Source organism: Thalassophryne amazonica, chromosome 10, assembly GCF_902500255.1.
Source record: "Thalassophryne amazonica chromosome 10, fThaAma1.1, whole genome shotgun sequence".
NCBI classification, from domain to species: domain Eukaryota; kingdom Metazoa; phylum Chordata; class Actinopteri; order Batrachoidiformes; family Batrachoididae; genus Thalassophryne; species Thalassophryne amazonica.
The window spans coordinates 115,686,568-115,710,653 of NC_047112.1; the positions used below are offsets into that span (position 1 = coordinate 115,686,568).

General features: G+C 43.7%; 1 protein-coding gene and 1 long non-coding RNA gene across 5 annotated transcripts in view; both read left to right on the forward strand.

Annotated features, from left to right (window-relative positions):
* Window positions 1–24,086, forward strand: part of lrrc40 (leucine rich repeat containing 40) — a 216,936-nt gene that overhangs the window by 37,195 nt on the left and 155,655 nt on the right. For all 4 annotated transcript variants that reach the window (XM_034180743.1, XM_034180742.1, XM_034180741.1 and 1 more), the window contains exons 4-5: window positions 7,095–7,224; window positions 23,931–24,054. In XM_034180743.1, the coding sequence (XP_034036634.1) occupies window positions 7,095–7,224; window positions 23,931–24,054 (254 nt within the window). The remainder of the gene's footprint in view (window positions 1–7,094; window positions 7,225–23,930; window positions 24,055–24,086) is intronic.
* LOC117519394 lies at window positions 7,738–8,508 on the forward strand. Its single transcript, XR_004563275.1, has 2 exons — window positions 7,738–8,070; window positions 8,353–8,508. It is a non-coding gene; the product is annotated as an uncharacterized LOC117519394 (long non-coding RNA).

The window sequence follows — 24,086 nt, forward strand, 5'->3', positions numbered from 1 at the left end:
CAAAGGCATTCGCCAGTTGTCCTATTCCCCAAGAAAAAAAGCTGCTGTTATGGCCGGAGTGGCTGAAAGGATTGGTATCCAACTAAGATGGCAAAGCAGATTCAAGGAACAAAAGCCCTCCCCAGTGGGACTGGTGAAGCTGTGAAAAACTTCTATACTGATCCTAACATTGTGTACACAATGGCAGGGATCAAGGATGAAATGGTCATTAGGGTAGATGGTGAAAAAATAAAGATATGGAAATATTACTTGACACTATACGTACGAGAGGCCCATGCCTTCTTTAAAGAACTGCGTCCTGAACTTGCAATTGGACTTTCAAAAGTCTGGTCCCTGCACCCTAAAAATGTCTTGCTCTTACACGAGACTCCAGCAGACCAGTGTAGATGTAGGATTCATGAGAATTTTATACTCATGCTACAGGGTCTGAAAGTAATGTATGATTCTTCCACTTTCTGTGATTCTGTTTTGTGTGACCCCACTCTGAATTCAAAGTGTTGGCAGAATGAGTGTCCCAACTGTGCCATTGGGGTCAGACTGAACACCACTCTTGAACTGGCAGCACATGTTACTTGGCAAGAGTGGGAGAAAGGAAAGACTTGAAGCGGTTGAGATGTGTAACAAATGAGGGGTGTGCTGGAGAGTTGTTGGATATAGTGAAAGAAACTTTTGGTGAAACTCTCCGTCATATAAACATAAAAAGAATTCAGGCAGAGCAATTTCGCCTCGACCAGCAAAACTCTGATGCTAGACTACTCCAGATGGACTTTGCCATGAATTACTCCTGTGAGTATCAGGATGAGATACAAAGTGCCCTCTGGAGTAGGTCTAGTGTCACCCTGTTCACAGCTGCATGCATGACCAAAGATGGTTGCAAAACCGATCTCATCTGCTCAGACACGGAGAAAAACAAAAGCTACAGTGGCAGTCTTTGTTGACTACCTGTATGAGAACTGCCTCATTCCTGACAATGAAACAGAAAATGTGAAAGAGGAAATAATTTGGACCGATGGTCCATCCTCAGAATTTAAGAACAAGTTCATGATGAAGCTCCTTCAGATCTTCACTGCCAAGTACAAATGCAAATTTTGTTGGAAGTATTTTGGCACTAGTCATGGGAAAGGGGTGGTCGATGGGGTAGGTGGCAGGGCAAAGTCTCTTGTCAGCCAGGAGGTAATGAGTAAGAAGGTACCCAGGACTGTAGTGCAGTCGTCTGAGGACTTTGCCTCAACAGCGAGTCGACTAATGGATGTCAGTTTTTCATATCTCAAAGGCAGAAATTGATGAAAAGATTAGGGGTGTTGTGTGTTGGAAGGAGACTGAATCTTTCCCTGGTATTCAGAAAATGCACATAGCTCATTGTGCAGATGGTGGCAAGATTACCTTGTTCGAACACGCACTGGCCTCTGAACCACAAGTGGATGAAATGATTGTACATGTACCAATTCCATCTACAAGTGGAGCAACAGACACATCTGTCTTGGGGGTTGGAGTATTTCCTGGTGCGGTAACAAAGATTGTTGGTGGGCATTATCAAGTCAGTCATGTACAGATGTGGTAAATACGAGGTCTGTGAGAAAAGTATTGGACCTTTTATTTTTTTCAAAAACTATATGGATTTGAATCACGTGTGATTACATCAGACAAGCTTGAACCCTCGTGGGCATGCGAGAGTTTGTCACTTCCGTTGGAAGCCTTAAGGACAAGTTGGAACATGTCCAGCTGTTAAACAATTTCTCAGATACTCACTCTACTGAAAGCCATCAAAAGCCGGCTGGTTTTTACAAATGGTTATCAACACGGAGGTGTATTTCCTGTGGTGGCGCACCGTGCCGGCTACCTGCCGACGCGCCAATCCGTCCGCACATCTTTCATTACAAAATCTCCTTTAACACTGGAATGTCCGGATAAACTGCTGATCCCGAGCTCTTCTGAAACTTCTCTGTTCTCTCACGACGTCCTGGGTCAATAGAGGCTTAAATTTGGAGGTTTTCAGCTCGAAACAGGCTGACAACGGCGCCTCAGAGCACTGCGCGACATCCCGCTCCGTGGGAAGTCCTTAAAGCGACAGTAACACCCCATAATCTCTCATCAGCCGTTAAAATTTTCACCGAAAACCAGCTGAATTTCTCGAATGGTGTCCACTTCGATCTGCCTCACAGGTTCTGAAAAAATTTTGATAAAGCAAAGTGCCAGTCTCTCAGCAAGTTGTTAGACAAAGGAATTCCGACGAGAGGGCTGGACCACTCCTCACTCAAAGCCTGCCCACAGGCGAATGACGTAACCGACAGGCGTGACAAAACTTGCGCATGCGCATGAGGGTTCAAGGTTGGCTGATGTAATCGCACGTGATTAAAATCTATATAGTTTTTGAAAAAAATAAAAAGGTACGTTATTTTTCTCGCAGACCTCGTATTTCTATTGGCCAGCTGAGAAAGACATTTTCTATAGACCCACAGCCATTGTGAAGAAACTCCAAGGCCCCCCCAGAGCAGTCACATTTGGTCCATGGATTTTATCTGAATTTGCTGATTGAGTGAATCAGCTGGTGAAAGGACAGCGTTTACTGCAGAACACTGAACAGGTTGAACTAAAGTTGAAATACATACAACCTCAGTTTTCCTCCACACGTGGTAATAAGATAATTTATCAAGCACAAAATCAGTCATTTAGATATTCTACAGCATATGCTGTAACAACCTTAACTGAAATGACAGATTATAGAACTGTTTCAGGATAAACTATCATTTTTGACAGTGTCCCATACGACACACCACCCTCTACTTTTGTAAAGTCTCTGAATTTAATAAAAAATAGTTTTATATGAGAAAAGGTTTCATTTGGCTTCTTTTAAGACTCTAGGGACCATTTCCAGTATGGTTACTTGAATCTGTCTCCATTCAACTCACAGACTTTTTGTGTTGAATTTACTGGAAAGAATGTTACCAATTTTCTGCGTCCCTTATGACATGTGTTTTTGGCCTGTTTCCCCCCCATAAACATTTCTGATCAAAAGTATGCACAAGGCAATATTGCCCAGTGGTATAACAACCTATCTGCACCCAAATGTAGGTACTTGCTCTAACACTGTCTGACTAGGCTGGAAATGAATCTCTGAATGTCCTGTACGACACATAGTGAATCGCCCAAAATCGAAACTTAAAATCAAAATGGCCGAATTCCTGTCAACATTTCATCATGATGTGAAGAGACTTTTTTGTGTGTCCCAGCATGGTAAATATGTGTACCGAATTTCATGAGGCAACGATAAAAAACTTCAATGCTGAAGGTTTTTTTTTTTTAATTTGTAGGGGGCTCTATTTTGCCATTTCGCTGCGCCCATGTTCGTGACCCCCAAAACATCGAATTTTGGATCAGGCTGGACAACTTCGGAAAGTTTAGTTTTTGAGCATGGGAAACGGCCAAAATTTGGATTTGAAAAGTGTGAATAGGATTTGAAAAGTGTGAATAATAATAACTAGGACTGCAAGCAGTCATATACAGGCCCTCGTGTCTGCGCCACTGCCTCCCCAGGCTACCACGTCCCCTTGTGACCAGATGTGGGCAGGTATGTACAGGGGTAGGCACTCATCACACAGTTCATGTTTCAAGCAAATCAGTCAGTGCATGAAGGAGTTATGAAAAGTTGATGGTTCATCCACTAGACGGTGGTCAGAGCTCAAAGAGAGGGGCCAACCCTCGTCACACGTGAAGTTTCAAGTCAATCAGGCAAAGCAAAACGGAGTTATCATGAGTTGATGTTCCATGGCGAAGGGTCAAAATGGCAGCGCCATAGCGGTCACACCCTTCAACATAAACTTTCAATCAGTATAGTCTCTAGATGATCTGAAAGAAATTTGAAGTGCGATTTCTGTTCAGGTGCCGACCCTCTCCACACAGTTCAAGTTTCAAGCAAATCAGACGGTGCATGAAGGTGGTATGACAAGTTGATTATTCTTCCACTAGGGGGTGCTCAGAGCACAAACAGAGGGACCAGGTGTGTTCAGGGGCCAACTGTCATCACAAATTTTTTGATAACTTTTGATCAATATTGTCTGTGAATGATCTGAAAGAAAATTGAAGTGCAATGGTCAAAGTCCCTAGGAGGAGGTTCATTCAAACACAACGTGGAAATTATGGCAAAAGACACAAGTTCAAAATGGGTGACTTCCTGTTAGGAGTAGACCAACGGTCTAAAAGACTGTTTTTGTACATCTATGCAAGTCACACATGTACAAATTTTCATCTCCCTACTCCAAAACAATCCCTATGGGGAGTGGTTTTTGAAAGTTGCAAGAGGGCGTTATTGAGGCATTTTGCCCCGCCCATGGGCGATGCCCCTATGAGTTGTAAGAGGTTGTCGTGCTCGACCTGTGTATCAATTTTCATGATGAGATGACAAAATTAAAGCTGTCAAAAGGAAGAACCTAATTTCATGGCGAAGGATCGATATTCGGCACGCCGCTACACGGACGCTGTTATTCGTAGTTCCACAGCGATCATCATGTCATCCACTTGTTGGGGGGGGGGGGGGGTGGCAAATTCCTTCACCAAGGCTGTAGATCCTTCTGGGGGAAGAGCAGGGAATTTGGCCTTCAGGAGCCGATAAGGCTGCCATGTTGATGTTTGGCGGAGAGATACAGAATTCTGTTTGCTGCAACCCTGACCTTCTAGAGTCTAAATTTATGAAGAATATTCTCTGGTCCTCAGCAGTACAATCTTATGCAATGCAGTGATTTGCTCCGATATTAAATCCATTTTGCGTTTGAGTTCACGCAGTCTGAGATTACACAGCATTGCCCAATTCATTAATTCTGACGGACTGATGAGGGGACAAAATTCTGGAAACAGCCGTCTTGCTAATATTCCTGTGGGTCAGGGCAGCGCACAAACCAATCGGCACCAAACTTCCCACCATAAAAGCGAATACGAATGAATCCTCAACGTCTTCCACAGACAGTGGAGCCACATGTCACACTCCATTCTCTCAGGCGTCGAGAGCAAAGCCCGCTGGGTAGGTTCCATCAGGGCACGCAGGGTCTCCAAACCCTGATGTCCTTGTCGAAAACAAATGATGTCAATGGTGTTGAGAGACCAGCTGATCAATTCCATAGTTAATCCAAATCATAATTTGAAGAATTCACAGTCTGGTGAACCTGGAACTTTGAAGGTCGGAGCAGCGATAGAGAGCAGAAAGGAGGAGAGGAGAGGGCATCATGTGTTACTAATGTAACCATGATAGCATCATGTTACTAATGTAATCTTTGTGACTGTGGTCCCAGCTCTCTTCAGATCATTGACCAGGTCCTCCTGTGTAGTTCTGAGCTTTCTCAGAATCATCCTTACCCCACAAAGTGAGATCTTGCATGGAATCCCAGACCAAGGGAGATTGACAGTCATCTTGTGTTTCTTCCACTTTCTAATAAATAATCATAACAGTTGTTGTCTTCTTCCAAGCTACTTGCCTGTTGTCCTGTAGTCCATCCCAGCCTTGTGCAGGTCTACAGTTTTGTCCCCGGTGCCCTTAGACAGCTCTTTGGTCTTGGCTATGGTGGACAGGTTGGAGTGTGATTGACTGAGTGTGTGAACAGGTGTCTTTTACACAGGTAACAAGTTCAAACAGGTGCAATTAATACAGGTAAAGAGTGCAGAATAAGAGGGCTTCTTAAAGAAAAATTAACAGGTCTGTGAGAGACAGAATTCTTGCTGGTTGGTAGGTGTTCAAATACTTATTTGCAGCAGTAACATACAAATAAATTATTAAAAAAATCATACATTGTGATTTCTGGATTTTTTTTTTTTTTTTTTAGATTATGTCTCTCACAGTGGACATGCACCTAAGATGAAAATTTCAGACCCCTCCATGATTTCTAAGTGGTAGAACTTGCAAAACCGCAGGGTGTTCAAATACTTATTTTTATCACTGTAGGTGGGCGTGACCACCATTCGAAGTGAAACGGTGTGCTCTGAAACGCTTGCCAAAGTTTGATGAATCGTAGTAGCCACGCCTTTTGACCTTCTGGAATTTTTTTGATAACTTAACTTTGGTCATGGTGATGTGTACCAAATTTGAAGTTGATATGAAATCCGTAGGACGGGTTCGTTCAAATGTAAGTACTGGAAATGGCCAAAAATTGCAAAAATCAAAATTGCTGGCTTCCTGACATTTTACCATGAAGGGGAGGGTTTTTTTGAAAATTTGTAGGGGGCGCTATTTCGCCATTTCACTGCAAACATGTGCCCGACTCCCAGAATATCGAATTTTGGATCCGGCCGAACGTCTTTGAAAAGTTTGAGTTTTTGAGCATGGGAAAAGGCCGAAATTGGGGTTTTGAAAAGTCTGAAGAATAATAATTATAACTTGCACTGCAGACAGTCATATGTGGGCCCACGTGTCCGTGCCACCGCCTCCCCTGGCCAGCGAGATTTCTGTTCAGGGGCCAACTCTCTTCACACTTTACTAAAAATCTTAATTCAGAAAAAAATTGTCCCATTTGAGGTATAATCAGAAAAACATGCTGGTCCATCCAAGTCTCGCATTTTTTTTTTTTTTTTTTTTTTGCTCACGTCACGTCAAGTGCCCCATTTTCCTTACATTGTTATTTGTATTTTGCTATTTATAATCCTCCTCCTTCTCTTAACTCTAACCATAACTATAGCGTGAGTGCGGCCCCTCCCCTAAACCTAAACTTAAACCCGTCATAGCCCCTGTCCCCCCACATTTCATGCCCCCGTAACAATAAGTGCCCCATTTTCGTTCCTCCGTCACGAACACATTGATTAATGTACTTTTCTGAACCACGGACTGCCGTGAAGACTGGGTTGGCTGGTCATTGGACCTCCCCCAGGTTAGCTAGAGCTAGCTTTGGATTGTTTGCTTTCACTGTAAGTTGTTACAGTTCTGTAGTGGAATACATCAGTCTGATCAGCTCTCCTTGATTGTCATAGTATTTGAATGTCTTTGAGGTTGGTTAAATAGTTGTGTTGTATGGTATGGTTGAATTTTGTAAGTAATAGTAAGAATGAGTTATGAATTAACACATGACATGAAACTAAGGAAAATGAAATGTTTTTTTTTTTGTCTGCATGTCCAGTCATAACCAGCTGAAATCACTGCCAGTGGAAGTTTGCGCTCTGAAGAACCTTCGTAGCCTGACGCTCCAGCGGAACGCCATTGAGAACCTGCCAGTCCAACTGGGTCAGCTGCAGAGCCTGACCGAGCTGGTATCTGTCTGTCTGTCTGTCTGTCTGATACCTTAAAACCTTTGAACCTTTTTTACCACAAATGAGGCTGACTTCATGTCATGTTAACAGTTCTGGTCCATGAGAACACACAGTATTCATGTGATGTACTAATGGTCCACAAAGGTCCGTGTTAGGATTTATAATGGTAATTACAGTCATACCTCCCGCCTTCGCTTCTGTGTCCTTTTGAAATTCTGCACCAAAAGAAGATATTAATCAGGGCCTTTTCACCAGATTTTGTGAAAATCTGTTCCTGGAATGTTCACGTTTTTGTACCAAAACACATTTATTGTGCGTTTCCTTCATTATTGCGTCTGTCTGTCTGATGAAATTTTCACCACAGATAGATATTAGGCCATGGAAGAATCCATTAAATTTTTTAGGTGATTCGGATTCTGGATTGCTTCACTTTATATAGGCTTGGAAGGATAACTTCAAAAATACTTCACGGATTCTCACCAAATTTGCAGCACACATAGATATTAGGGCATAGACTCTACTGAATTTTGCAGGTGATCCAGATCCGCATTTGGGATCAACATTTCCCTTTATATAGGCTTTGAAGGATTACTCAGGGATGAAAATCTCTGCTTTTTGGTGGATTTCCCCTTTTTGCCAGTCGCCTGGGTCATTTTTTTAGATCAGTCCACATCGGTTGTGTTGTAAATTCCCCTTAGTTGTATCTCTATAAATTATGTTATTTAGGCCAGGCATCTATTTGGGTAGCCCCAGTGCGCTGTTAGGTTCGGTTGTATTAGCAGAGGACCAGAGTTATTTTTGGCTCTGACAACGCTGCTTTTAAAGTGGAATTCCTTTGTGAAGAGGGTGAGTTTACCTATTTGTAGAGGGTTTTCTGTTTTATCGGGGGTGGATGTTGTGTGGGGTTGATAGTGGTTCCTGCCGAGTGGGGATGTTTTAAGTTATTTGGCATTATTGGCAAAAGGCTAGCTAACTAGCTGCTATGTGGTCTGCTTAGACGACGTCTAAGTTCAGCCAACTACTGTTATGCATATTATACTGTGTTTCTCTGATATTACTGTATTAATAAGCACTGTGTCTTTAGGATTTGTAAGGAAAATCACAGTTTTATTTGTTTCTGTCTTGTAGAAACCATTAATTCGTCCATTCATCCAAACTATTAATTCAGACCATTCATTCATTTACAGATGTTTCATTCCAACTCCTGTGCTCCCTGCATGTTAAACTGAGCCTTTCAAGTTCATTTGTTAGCAACAAATTTGCATATAAAGTCTCTGAACTGTTCCTGTGTGTCCATGTCTACTCTCTGACCAGGGTTCTTTGATCAAAGTAGATCAGCAAATGAACAATTCTCTACGTATCACATTCCCAGCATCGCTGAGAAAAAATTGGGGAGGGGGGGGGTGTACAGGGCTGGATCCAGGCTGGGTCATGGGGCAGGAGTCTTTTTGGATCAAAGACCATTTCTTTGGTTTTAACCCCATTTAGAGTCAAGTGGTGCTCCTCACACCAAGACTGAAAGGAGTCGATTTCATTAAAATAAACTGACGGACTTTCACCAGTTGAAAGTAAGCTCACAATAATTATCGTCTGAAAATTTCAAGATTTTGTTACTTGGATTTATGCTCCTACAGCCATTGGTGTATAGGGTGAAAAGAATAGGAGAGCTTACAGCCTCTTGAGGCACTACTGTACTGCAGGATTGTGCTTGAGACAAAGTGTTGTTTACTCTAACTTGCTGTGACCTATTGGTTAAAAAGGAGTAAAACCACCTAACAAGGGAGGAGCTAACATTAAGGTCTCTGTTTTTGGACTAGAAGATGAGGGCAAACTGTGTCAAAGGCTGATGAGAAATCAGCAAATAACACACGTGCGTAACAATCAGCATTCTCTAAGTGCTTATAAATCATATGTGACATACACACAATGGCATCTGTAGTGCCAAGTCCCTGCTTATATGCAAATTACATCGGGTCAAGAGACTTAGACACTTCCAACTTGAGTCTATTGACCATTACCTTCTCAAAGCATTTCATAACAATGCTGGTTAAAGCCACGGGCCTATAATCTTTATTAGTGGCCGGGGCTGGAATTTTGTTATGGGTATAATGGTTGACCGCTTCCAGCATAGAGGAACAGAACAACCCAGAGCTGACATTTGGAAAAATAGGGCACCATGCCTCTGAAAGTTCCTGTGCACAGTTTTTCAATAAAAAAGCTGACAGGCCATCCGTTCCTGCAGCTTTGGTAGAAGACACTTTACTAAAAAATACATTGCTGATCAATATCAAAGCTACTCATTTCAGATGCATGCCCCAAGTCAGCTACTGGTTCAGACTCAACATCATTCTCCCTGTTGAATCTCAAGAAAAAAAATCATTTAAGTTGTTAGCAAAATCTTCTTCATTCCTTGTAATTAATTGCTGTTTGTTTATGTTCATGCCCGTCATCCTTTTCATAGAGTCCCAAAGTTTTTTGTTTTCCAAGGATTTAAGCCCATGTTCTAAGCGGTCCTGTTCCCTTTTCCGTGCATTGGCCAGCACAACATTAAGTTCCTTCTGGGCCTGGGCTGCTGCAGCTCTGTCATTGTCTCTAAAAGCCAGTCGTTTTTGTTGATGCTGGCTTTCACCTCCTTGGTTATGTGACTCTTATTGTTTGGGAAAAACACAGTCTTTTTTTGGCACCATGGTATCCACACAAAAATGTATATAATCCGTAATAGTCCTGTGGCTTCATTCAACTCAAGGCTGTGAAAGATGCCCCGGAAATTTAAACCTGTGAACCCATTTCACAGAGCTCCCTTACAGAAAAGAGGTATTTCCTTCCCTTGGTAAGTAAGTCCCTTTGGCTGCTCCCTTGTTTGCACTCGGGGTTGCCACAGCAAATCCAAGGTGGATCTGCATGTTGAATTGGCACAGGTTTTGCGCCGGATGCCCTTCCTGATGCAACTGCACAGTACATGGAGAAATGTGGCAGGGGTGGGATTTGAACCCGGAACCTTCTGCACTGAAACCAAGCGCATTAACCACTTGGCCACAGATCTACAAATTGACTGGGTAGGACCCCTCACGAAGTCTGCAAGAGATAACAAATATTTCCTCACTGTCACATGTGACTTCACCAAATGGCTGGAATGTTTACCGCCTCCGAACGATACAGCTTTGACGACATCCTGTTTGTTGATGAATCACATCTTTTCATGATTTGGACTACCTATTCACATAAACTCGGATAGAGGCACCCACTTCACCAGTGAAGTCATGCAACAACTCTGGCAAGTGCTGGGAGTAAAGGCAAACTTCCACATCAGCCACCACCCTCAGTCGTCAGGACAGGTGAGAAGGGCCAGCCGAACCATGGTGACCATCCTGCACAAGTAAGTGGCAGACAACCACAGAGACTGGGATGTGAAACTTCCCTTGGTCCTCATGGCCATCCGGGCGACCCCTCACGAATCGATGGGGTTCTCCCCTTTTCAAATAATGACAGGCCGTCAGATGACGCTCTCCCTCCACCTGCTGTATCAGCCAGGGGAGGCAAACGTTGCGACAGTGTACATGGCTCAACAATACATGACTGACTTGACTGAACATCTGAAAGCCACCTTCTCCTTTGCTCAAAAACACCTGAACAAAAATGCAGAAGGTCGAAAAGCCTACTATGATCAGAAAGCGTCCCACCATGAGATACAAGTTGGGGACAAGGTGTGGTACTACTCATTTGGGCAACCTGGCCAGAAATTAACCAGGTTGACTCGCAAGTTTCTACCCTTTTGGACCGGACCGTATTTGGTGACTGACAAATTCTCCGCCATCGTATACCAAATCAAGGTCAGCAAGGGTCAAAGAGAACCAGTTTTCAAGTGGGTACACCGCAACCAAATTAAGCATCACAAAACCCCCATGGGACTCCCCGGGGACACCACAGTCACAGATGGAACCTCAAACCACTCATTAGGTTGACAGGACGCAAAGAAAGAATATCGACACCTGCCAATTGAGTTACACCGATCGAGACAAATTATCAGAATAATTTTAACTTCCAACAGGACAAATAAAACAACTCAGGTGATCTCACCAACACCACCGTAGTGGGGGTGAACCACCACGTGAATTCCGTACTTAACAACAAAAGAAAGAGGCGACAGCCTAACACTCTAATTGAGAATCATTTCAGATAACTTAAACTCTGTGCTATAAGCCAGAAAAGAAAAAGAAAATCTCTAACCATTTTAAGACAAATGTCTAACCATGTTTGTTGTGGCTCCTTTCGACGTGGAGGAGCAGCGGCTCGACTCCGAGCTCCTCCCGAGTGACAGAGCTCCTCACCCTATCTCTAAGGGAACGCCCAGCCACCCTGCGGAGGAAACTCATCTCGGCAGCTGTACTCACAGTCCTGTTCTTTCGGTCATGAGCCAGATCTCATGACCATAGGTGAGGGTCGGAATGTAGATCGATCGATAAATCGAGAGCTTTGCTCCCCTGCACAGCTCTCTCTTCACCACTATGGTCCGATACAGCGACCGCATCACTGCAGACGCTGCACCGATCCGTCTATCATTCTCATGCTCCATCCGTCCCTCACTCGTGAACGAGACCCCGAGATACTTAAGCTCCTCCACCTGAGGCAAGGACACCCCACCGACCTGAAGAGGGTAAGGCACCTTTTTCCGGTTGAGAACCATGGCCTCAGATTTGGAGGTGCTGATCTTCATCCTGGACGCTTCACACTCGGCTGCAAACTGCCCCAGTGCACGTTGAAGGTCCTGGTTTGACGAAGCCAGCAGGACCACATCATCCGCAAACAGCAGAGATGAGATTCTGTGGTTCCCAAACCGGACCCCCTCTACACCCTGGCTGCGCCTAGAAATTCTGTCCATAAAGGTAATGAACAGAACTGGTGACAAAGAGCAGCCCTGGCTGAGGTCAATGTGCACTGGAAACAGGTTTGACTTACTACCAGCAATGCGAACTAAGCTCCTGCTGCGGTCGTACAGGGACCGGATAGCCCTTGGGACCCCGGACCACGTACTCCCGGAGCACCCCCCACAGGGTGCCTCGAGGGACACGGTCAAACGCCTTCTCCAGATCCACAAAGCACGTGTGGACTTGTTGGGCGAACTCCCATGAACCCTCGAGCAACCGATGGAGGATGTAGAGCTGGTCCAGTGTGCCGCGACCAGGATGAAAACCACACTGCTCCTCCTGAATCCGAGGTTTGACTATCGGTCGAATTCTCCTCTCCAGCACCCTGGAATAGACCTTACCGGGGAGGCTGAGGCGTGTGATCCCCCTGTATTTGGAACACACCCTCCGGTCCCCCTTCTTAAACAGAAGGACTACCAGCCCGGTCTGCCAATCCAGGGGTACTGTCCCCGACCGCCACGCGATGTTGCAGACGTGTCAACCAGGACAGTCCTACAACATCCAGAGACTTAAGGTATTCAGGACGGATTTCGTCCACCCCAGGAGCCTTGCCACCAAGGAGCTTTCTAACCACCTCGGTGACTTTGGCCTGGGTGATGGACGAGTCTGCCTCTGAATCCCCAGTCTCTGCTTCCTCTTTGGAAGACGTGACAATGGGATTGAGGAGATCCTCGAAGTATTCCTTTGAGGATCCAGCTGAGGTGGCTCGGGCATCTTTTCCGGATGCCCCCTGGAGGCCTCGCTGGAGAGGTGTTCCAGGCACGTCCCATCAGGAGGAGGCCCCGGGGAAGACCCAGATCACGCTGGAGGGACTACGTCTCTCAGCTGGCTTGGGAACGCCTCGGGGTTCCCCCGGAGGAGCTGGGGGAGGTGTGTGTGGATCGGGGGGTCTGGGCGGCTTTGCTTGAGCTGCTGCCCCCACGACCTGACCTAGGATAAGCGGAAGAAAATGGATGGATGGATGTTTGTTGTGTTTGCCAGGATGACCTGGCTCGTGACCCTGCTGCTCATCGGTGCAACCGTTGCAGACACCTCACCAGATGTGGTTGAATTCAGACCAGAATCGGGCATCGTCCTGAAGAACCAGCTCGGCTTATTGATAACGAATTGCCGCTTGCACACACAGAGGGTGTTTGTCAGGCTCAACCCCACAGAAGTGTACAATGCCAACTTTGCCAGCAGTACAGTGAACCTGGTCTCCTGGCAGGTAGCCGGTGGACCAAGTGAGGCCGACATGGTCCACATGCTACACCAGATGGAGAAGTTCACGGTAACGCAAGCAGAACTGAGTGGACTCAACAAAAGAGAGAAGAGGTTCATTGGAGGTCTGCTAATGGCAGCCTCAGCTGTAGGATCCCTCTTCAGTTTTGGCTTATCAGCAGTTAACACCATCACAATGACAGCAGTAAAGAGACACATTAGCGAGCTTCAAGAGGTAATCCCTGAAATACAGGCTCAGCTTAACTTGCAGAGAGAAGGTCTCAAGACCATCGGGCAAACTCTGTGGTAATCCTTAACACCCATACCAACGTGCTCAAAAAGACCGTGGGCGTACTTGACCAACTAACATCAGTGTTGCAGGAAGACTGTTCACACACACAGATGTTGAGTATGCTCATGGCGGACATGACCAGGGACGTCGGATCTTCAATTGACAGCCTCGCCGTTTGTAGGATTCCACCCTACATTGTCCCTTTAACCCTGGTCCACCAAATTCTAGAGTCTGCAACCCATAGCATAGTCACACCGCTCACCTCGCAAACGCGTTGGGAAGCTCAATTCCAATCTATGTAGATCCAGAGGATCTGGAAATGGCGTTTCTAATTAACTTGCCTATCGTCACTACCGAAAACATCTACAGACTCAAAAGTGTCGTGAACGAAGGTCTCTGGCAAGGAGACAGTCACCTCAAAATCCACACACCAACGACGCTAATCCTGAGCTATACTTAATGCTGAATCTCAAAATGTGTCCCGTCACTAAGAATATCCATTATCTGTGTCCCAGCAAACCCTTCATTCGAGAAGACACCGCCGGCATCTGTGGTCTCAAAACCCTCACTGCTCACCTGGAAACTGAACATTCTTTGAACGTTCATTGAAGGTTTGCATGAGAACATTTGCAAACATTGCATGAACATCATATGAACAAAGAATGAGGACAGGTAATGTTTGCATGCAAACATTACCTGTCCTCATTCTGCCATGTTGCATTAGCAGCCAGCGAGAGACCAGACATCACGGTGCCTCTCTACTGTGACTGGCTGTCACCCCCCACCCCCAAAAGACAGATTTGCAAGATTGTTAGTTTCTCAAACCTGTAAACTGGGTCAGGTAGAAGTTCAAGATGGTCCCGTCTATACTTCTTCTGCTCGTATAGGACATCTTTGGATTATGGCACAATTGTAGAAATGATGGTAGTACTGTCCATTGATGTGATATTTATTGCAGCCACCATGACAACTCTGTAAATTTGTGGCACGTCCCTGACAAGGCTGCCTTTGGCTGTTCCTGACTTGTCCTGACTGCCAGAGATAAACAGGAGCCGTAGTATTCAAGCTGCCCCTGACCGTGCTTGTTACCGTATTCTTCCCTTGTTCCATTCCAGGGGTGTATGCAGTCAAAGTATTGATTAGGGCATTCCTCTGGTGCCTGGTTCCCTTGTCCTCGCCATCAAGTCTGTCATTAGCACTCTTGAACTGCAAGTTCAACATTTCCTTTGTTAATCTTAAGCAATTATATATATTTTAATGTTCAGATACTGTATAATTTGAGTGGCATGGTCATAACTGGTATTCAACTCAACACCTTATTGGACAGGCCCTATATTTTTAACAAGCTGTTTATTTGCTTGCAGAATTTTCTCAGGTTAGTTATCAGTGAGGTATACCACATTGGTGAAAGCAGATCAGACAAAAATGATTAATCCTCTGTACCCACTGCTATTTGTGTCAAGGGTCTTTCACACAACACGCTTTAGAAGCGTCACAAATCGGTCTAAAAAGCTTTATTTTCAATGAAACACATTGCTTTTTACAGGCGTCAGAAGTGTCACGTCAAAAGCCGAGCGAAACAGACGCTTCTGCGCATTCCTGCTCGTCGACAGGCTGATGTTCAAAGTTCAACCCAATCCAACTTTCGGTGCTCTGAACTGTGACAAAGCTTCGCACTGTCCAATAGAAACAACGCGTTGGGTCCAAACACAGAAGATGAGTGGCAGAAACCACTGATCTCTACAAAATGGACTGCTCATCTATACAGAGCAGTTTTCTGAAGAAAAATCCTTGCAAATGTTTTTTTTAACCCCAAAATAATTTTGATTGCGAAATCAAATTATATTAAAGCTTTTTTGTGGTTTATCGGCACACATACAACATGGCGATCGCTCAGCTTTCCTGAGAAAATCTCCACCCCCCCCTGCCCCATGCGACGCATCAGGGCGTAGGGAGGCGTTGACACAATGTGACTGATGATGCGTTGGGAGGCGGTGCCTGACGCGTATAAAGTGTGCAATGTGAAAGGCTTTTTAGTTACTAGTTTACAGCATGTTTCATAATGTACTGTGTAAAAAATAAAACGGCAAAACTTTATTGAAGTGAAGAGGATCTAACAAACAGAAAACACATTAACTCACTTCTTCGAGTGACTTTACTGGAAGGCCCATTCCCTCCAGGCACTGCTTGTAATTGCTTCAAGCCCACACTTCTGGTTTAGCTGGCCATTCTTCAGATAATCGTCTCAGCAGCGTCCACATTGTTCTCTCTCCTGGTATGTCTGGGAACCGACACTTTCAGGGACGGTCCAAGGATGCAGTGCATCAACTTTGTCATTCAGCTGTTTGATACTGTGAATGTCATTCTGCTTTTCCTGGAACAGAAAATGTATATATAACCATATGTTACAACCTTAATACAGACGTTCTCACTTTACATTAAATCCTATGTTTCACAAATTATTAAACCAGTGCTGTTGACCTTTCATCATGAGCACGGACAAATCTGTGAATGAACTGAGCGATGAAAGTGAGCCATGGGGAGAAAAAAACCCTGAAAGATCTTGACAAGGCCCTGGAGGGGTCTGGTGTTTGTCCCCCAGAAAAATGTGAAATCTCAAATGCATTCTGGTGCTTTCTCAGGTCTACTTACCCACCAAAAGATTCTCCAAAATTTTTTTTTTTTTTTTTGGGACAGGTCAGTTTTTCCACCCCAGATAAGGTGGTAAACTTCAGTAGTACAGCATAGAAGTCCTTCTGTTTCAAGTGTATGGTACCGTAGACAGTACACACACTGTGCAAATGAAACATTATGCAAGGGACACAGAATTTTTTATATAAGAAATTCTGAAACTTTATATCAGCAATAAACAAACATGTTTATTAAGTAAAATGGCCTGTAAATTATTTCTTTAAAGAAGGAAAGTTAGTATATACACCTTCATTACTGACAGATTTTACTGTATTTTCAAATTATATCCCAAATAGAACAGAATATTTCTTGCCAGAAATGTTTGAATATCTTGCTTGCTGAATGTGAATTTTACAATCTACTGGCACAAGACACTGTACAATCAAATTTTATGATTATAGTACAAACGTCTGGATAAGGATCGGGCTGTTGTGAATCAATTGTAGGCACGTACACGCTCAACCCACTGATCAGATGGAGGATTCACTGATTCAACAACTATTATGGCAGCCAGCACGGTTGCTGTTTGGGGGGGGCAAACAATAATCAAAAAATATTACCATAAACTTATCTTCATAAAGTCTTTCTTTCTCTTTTTGCGTCAACACCTAATAAAAGACAGAGTATATATTTTAGTCATGGTCATAAAAAGTTATGTATATTTTAAATTTAGCCTTTATTTAACCAAGTTAGTCTTATTGAGATCGAGACCTCTTTTACAAGCGAGACCTGGACAATTATAAAGTTTACAATTCACCCAACCTGCATGTCCTTGGATGTGGGATGCCTGGTTTAATACCAGAATAGGTAAAACATGGACAAAATATGAATTAGGCCCGTGCCTCTCTGTGGCTAATGTTAGCTCCGTGCTAGTCAAAAATGTGTTGGTTTGGTTCCCATTAGTCTATGTCTGGCATAATCAAGCTTCAAGCAGGTTCTGTCATTTCTGGCTAAATCGGGTTTGTGCTCACATTAGGTTCCATTACCTTAAAGTGTCTTTTGATATTCACAGCGTCGTGATCACTGTAGAAAGGCCCCGCCATTTGAAGCTAGCTGCTCCCTCATGGTAGCTTCGTGGTGGTTTTCTGTGATGAATCCCAGTCGACGAGCCTCCAGCGCTAGTCTTCTCTTTTGCTCAGTGGTCTCTTAATCATAGTATAGACTGAACAGGCTAATTACCTTGTGGAACACAAACTTTTATTTGGTAAAACAGAACGGTGTGACACCAGTGCATCTGAGTCTGACTCTTGACACCCAAACCAATCAAAAAGATTCATGTGATTTTTAATCATAAAGTAAAACCTCTTAAATAATTCTAAAGTCAGTTTTAAGCAGAAACAAGGTGACATTCTGTTAATCGCTGCTCATGCTCCAAAATGACACATGCGCAGTGAAGGCGGGGTGTCCGATCTGTGTGTGTGTGTGGGGGGGGGGGGGGGGGGGGTGACGATCATTCAATCTGCGACATCGGAAACATTGCCAGCTGGAAGTTGTGATCAAGGAACTTCAGTTTGACGCTGACTGCCACTGGACTTGCGCGGTGGCGTTGCTGGTGTAGTTTAAATTCAGGTTTCTGTGTAGGCTCTCAGTTGTCCAGGTGGTTTCCATAGTAGAGAAGCTTGAATCTTCGACTGGACTGGGTTGCTTGACGCGAGGATGTTTCGCTTCAAATTGCAGAAGCTTCCTCAGCTAAAATTCTTGCTCTGGTGGTCTGACTTCTGTCTTGACTCTTGTAGAGAAGAATAATCAAGAAGTCACAAAAGCTGGAGTTTTAAACCTAACCAGACCCCTCCTACCGAGAGGCAGACTGCTATAGGCTAGTGACTAAACAATAGCTCTAATTAGCACCTATTGTGCTCTAGTTAGCACCCTCCTAATGACAGGGCAGCTGTCCCTCCTAATGATGGGACGGACCCTCTCCTAATGGCTCCCTTGACGACTCTGCTGATGACGTGAATGACTCATTACCATGAACAAAAGACTGAAACTGCTTTGACCTGAGTACCCCAGTGTAAACAGGGGATAAAGCGTGTCTCAGACCCCCTCCCCGGTTAAGGCTGGGTTTCAAACGTTTCACAAAGAATGCCTCCTTGACCCCTCTCTCAAACCATTTCTTCTCTCTGGCTAAGATTTTAACTTCCTTATCCTCCATGTGTGGTTGGTGTTTTTAAGGTGGAGATGAACTGCAGACTGAGGTCCAGTGGCGCCCTCTCTGTGGTGCTGGTATAGCCTTTTGTGTAATGACTCCTTCGTCTCACCTATGTAGTGTTCGTTACAGTTTTCCTGACATCTGATAGAATACACTACTTTGCTCTGTTTGTAACTAGGGATCCTGTCCTTAGGGTGAACTAATTTCTGTCTCAAGGTGTTAACCGGTTTAAAGTAAACTGCTGTCTGAAGATCTTCTGTAGTTTTTCCCCTACTCCTGCTAAATAAGGGATAGACACTCCTCTTCTTCTTGTCTCCATCTCCTGTCTATCTGGTCTCTTTGTTCTCTGGGACTTCTGCACTTTGTCCAGGGACCATCGTGGGTACCCACATACTGTGAGGGCTTTCCGGACCAGTTGTTGTTCTTTAGCCCCTCCCTCTGCAGTTGTGGGCACCTGTAGGGCTCTGTGTTGAAGCGTCCTGATCACCCCGAGCTTGTGTTCAAGGGGGTGGTTTGAGCCAAAGAGCAGATATTGGTCAGTGTGAGTTGGTTTTCTGTAAACCCCTGTCTGGATCTGCCTGTTCTCTTCAGTTGTAACATCACAGTCCAAGAAGGCTAAATGTTGTTTCTGGCATCCTCACGTGTGAACTTGATATTGGCGTCCACCGAGTTGATGTGTTCTGTAAAGTCCTCAACTTCCTGTTGCTTGATTTTAACCCATGTGTCATCAACATATCTGAACCAGTGACTGGGAGAGATGCCCGTGAAGGACGTCAAGGCTGTCTTCTACACTCGCTCCATGTACAGATTGGCCACAATGGGGGATACCAGAGACCCCATTGCACAACCATGAATCTGCGTGTAGTAATTCCCCCTAAACAGGAAATACGTGGTGTTAAGAGAGATTTCCAAGAGTTGGCAGATGTGGTCTGGTGTGAGTTTGGTCCTTTCAAGTAGAGACGCATCCTCCAGCAGTCTGTGCCTCACAGCTGAGACGCCCTCAGCGGTGGGGATGCAGGTGAACAATGAAGTCACATCAAATGACACCATTGTTTCATCTGCCTCCAGCTGCAGGTCCTTGATCTTCTTCACAAAATCTTGTGTGTTCTCCACATGGTGATCTGAGTTACCCACTAGAGGAGCCAAAATCCACTTGAGGTGCTTGGCCAAATTGTACGTGATGGAATCTGTGCTACATACAATAGGCCTGAGTGGCACGTCCTGTTTGTGGATTTTGGGCGGTCCATAGATGCACGGAGTGGCGTCCCCAAGGTACAGTCTGTAGTATGTCTGCCTGTTGATGAGTCCCTCTTTCTCCAGGTTTTGGAGGTAGCTAATGATTTTCTTCTTATAGCCGCTTGTGGGGTCTCTCTTCAGACGTTCGTATGTATTGGAGTCACTGAGTAAGTTGTTGATCTTGGCCTCGTAGTCTGATGTGTTCAGGACCACCGTGCATCTGCCTTTATCCGCTGGCAGGATAAGGATGCTTTGGTCCTTTTGCAGTGCTGACAAAGCTTTCCGTTTTTCTCCTGTGATGTTGGACCTGTGATGTTGGGTCCTGTGATGTTGGTTAAATTCAGGTTAGGATATGGTTAGCATATATTCTACTGGATATATTTTTCCATTGGGTGTGAAAATATAAGTGATACCGCAGCCAGAAAAAAAGAATTACAATTATTGTATGAGCAAATGCAAAGTTAGGCACTAAGTGACTCTGTAAAAATAGGATATTAACTGGTAGTTTTGTAATGTAAAATGAATATATCTAGATTATAGGGATGTGAATCGTACAACAACTCACGATTCAATTCAATTCCGATTCTTGGGGTGACGATTCGATTCAGAATCGATTTTCGATTCAAAGAGCTCTGAGAAATAGTTATATTACTTAAAAAATGTTTGTTTAAGAAAATGCAGCTTTACAAGGTTAATCAAGTGATTCTAGATGTAAATTTACTTATCTGCTTTGCTCGTTCGGAGTTGGCTGGCAGTTTCGTGAAGCGCTGGTCAGTAGTCGGCAGAGACCGCTGCTCCCCTCTTTTAGCTCCGGGTGATAACATAGCATGTGGGCTTGCGGATTTGAAGTGTTTCCGAAGTACTTGACTTTCATTTTGCAGATTCTGCACACTGCATAAGTCATGTCAAGCTCCTTCTTACACAGCAAATAATAAAATCCAAAATGCGCCCAAACATTTGCCCTCAACAAAGACGGTGCTGGCTGAATTAGCTCTTCGTCTGCCATGCTAAGCTACAGCCACTGAACTCTGCAGCGCACGAGTGTTTGAAGCACGCCGGACCCCCCCCCCCCCCCCCGCGGGGACGCTGTAGTATGGAAGCCGTTGCCTGACAAACAATACATGCAGCGAGCAAGATTATGTTTAAAAAATGATTCCCCCCCCCCCCCCCCCCGACACCCCTACTAGATTATTTTAGAAATAGTCGCCTTCCAAGTTGAACCCTTTAATCCACAAATCTAGATATGATGCTGACCAATTTATAAAGAGCAGCGACTTGATGGGTAATCATAAAGCTCTGCAGACTTGATTTTTTTTTTAAAGCCATAACATGTTTCATTGAAAAAATGTCAGCGTTGATTCTGCTAAATAAAAGGTTTGTGTGACGTTTAATGCCGTTGTTGTGAGTTGCTCCTACTCTGGCCAAGCTACTTGCCCTGGCCAACACAATCCTCCTCTCTTTCTCTCTCTCGGTCACTTTCACGGTGATGTTCCGAACCCATCCAGATACAAAAAAATTCTAGGCTGAAAGGCTTTTGTAAGCTTTCATTTGTTTACCTGTTACAAAGCTCGTAGTCAAAACTAAATAATTAACAATGTCGGTGTAGTCCACTGATGGCCACAGGCGCACATCGTCCTCAAAATTGACTAGATTGCTGTATGGATCGATCCCCCCACACTCCGCAATCTTTTCACGATATCTAGCCTTATCATTGCTACTTAATTCACAATAAATCTTAGAAAAATTACACACGTCCGCCATTGAGCGGTGTCACAATGCAATTGCATACATCAAAGATAGCGGATACAAGCGGATCGCGGTGGATCATGGGAAATGTGACGTCAGTTGCAATCAAGCTATTATATGTATTATTATTATACATTATAACCGTGTGTGTGATAGTTCTAAGGACATTGCTTACTAGAGTTTTGCAATACAGGACATGCTTGTTTGTAAGCGAGAATTTTAAGAATAACGGACGCTGATTTATTATAAAACTAGACAAAGGAACGAAGAAGAAAACTACAGTATCCAGAATACTTGGAGGTGGAGCTTTTAACTCTTTAAAAAGCATGCGCCCCCGGGGAATCGCTTTCTTTTTCTGGCTTCCCTCTTGCCCTTCTATCTCTTACGCACCCTTACTCTTCTTCTCTTCGTCTTTTTTTGGGTTTTGAGATGCGGCCTAATCGTCCAAATTTTTATGACCCTTTGTCTGCAACCACGTGCTGTGTTAACTTATTTCTTGTTTGTGCTGCCAACAAGAAATTACTTTTTCCTTTTCTCTACAGAATACTTTTGCTCAACTTTTGTAAAGTTAAACGCGCAGGTGCATTTAACTTCCTTTTGCGAATTTTCAAATTAAAACCTTTTTTCTTCTTGAACTCCAAATTCATCTCGCTAACATTTTTCTTACAAAATCAGCTATTTTTGTATCGAGTTTTGTGATTTGATCCGGCTTCCAAAGACGACGACAAAAGATGAATTTTTGTTTTGGCGAATAGAAAAATAAACACTCAAGCCTTTATTCTGACGATCCCAGACTACAAGCGCTGCAGAGATAAAAACATCCAAGTCAGCTGAGACGTCAACAGCGATTTGAACTGCCGCCGCAAGTCACAGCCTAACAATGGAAAGCGTCTGCGGTAACCAATGAAACCGGGTGGGGTGACTGGCAGAGTCTCTTTGTCAAGGTCCCTGAAGCAGCTGTGTGACGGACGGATCATCGACTGAAAACGAGCAGCACATGACCTGCGGAGACCGATCTGCACAGTGTCCAAGTAAGACCGGGCTACGGTGTCAGATAAAACAGAGTGGCTTTTATTTAATCCTATTCACCGTCACTAACTATCTCACGTTAATAAATACCAAAGTAAATTCCCGCAACTAAACCAAATTATCTGAACATCATATAATTGCTCAGTGAAATTCATCATCAAATTGCCTTACTGTGATATGTACTGTTATTTAACTCCTGACTGAGTTAAATAAATGTTCTAAACGTGTGAAGTTGTCTGTGATTTTTTTTTTTTATGGTTTTACAGAGGGGGTCGGACTTGATCTGTGGAACTTAGCACTGTAAGATTAGAGACTGATTTGAATATTTCCGATTGACTGACCCTAAAATCATAGATATTATAACCTGGTTATATCATCATTCAGTCATAGGTGGTGCCCCCAGTATTCAAGGTAAAATTATCCACAAGTGATAATTTATCCTAAAACACATATTATATTCTTCCTGCTTCAGACACGTCAAAATTCTACTTCAGTACAGTGATGAAGTATTTCTACTTTGTTAAATTACAACACTGGTAAACATGTTGTGTAATACACCAAATTAAAGGGCTTGATGAACCCATTTGACATACATTTTGCATTATATCTCAATCAAAAGTGCCTGAGTCACTCTCATTTGTGACAATGAGGTGCAAACTGACTCTCTCAATGAATAGATCAACTTTGAGCCGCATGTGATCTGTATTGCGGATTTAGCGGATATTTGATTTTAGAATTGAAAAGCCTGTTTGATCTGTATTTTTGTGTTATGTTTTAGCTTATAAAAGGCCACTTCTAACAGGACTTTGACCTTGAAAATTTTTTCCACGGTAAAAATTTGTGAAATTGAAAACTAGTGTTGACAGAGGTTTGCGGCCGCTCAGTGTCATGCTCTACTTTGTTCATGTTACAGTTTCTCTGTAAATATTGGTATGAACAGTTTGTTTTTGTTGTACTCTGAAAACATTTGGGTTTGAGATGACTTTCAAAGGAGTTTTTATTTCCTGATATTTCCCATTAGTGTTGATTGTGTTAAACATGGAACTCTGTAACAAACTACTCTATTTTTGGATAAGCCAAAATATTGAAACATTTAGTCAACACATATTTATCTGGTTGCCCAATCTTCATTTGTTTTACTTGTTAATTTTTTGTATAAACAAAAATGAATTAACCTCAGTACTTTTAGAAGTTAATGCACTGCTTGACAAATGTACAGGCTGACATTTCAGTGTTTTTTTTTTTTTTTTTTTTTTTTTAGCAGCATACTGCTAGTACTTAAACATGCTTATGTTCTACACGTGCACAACCTTTTGCCACATGCCTGTAAAGTTATTCTTGTGTAAATTTTACCTGACAATGATGGCAGTTGTTTTAGTGTAACAAATTTACACTGATACTTTGATGGATGTCTCCTGTCATTTGAATTTTTTTGAAGGACCTGTCTAACAACCTTCTGAAGAACCTCCCCCCCAGCCTGGGTGATTTGACTTCTCTTCAGAAACTAAACTTGTGTCACAACAAGCTCACCTGTCTGCCTGACAGCCTGGCACTGCTCAGAAGTAAGATTATGCTTGTGTCACTCTATGTGCTT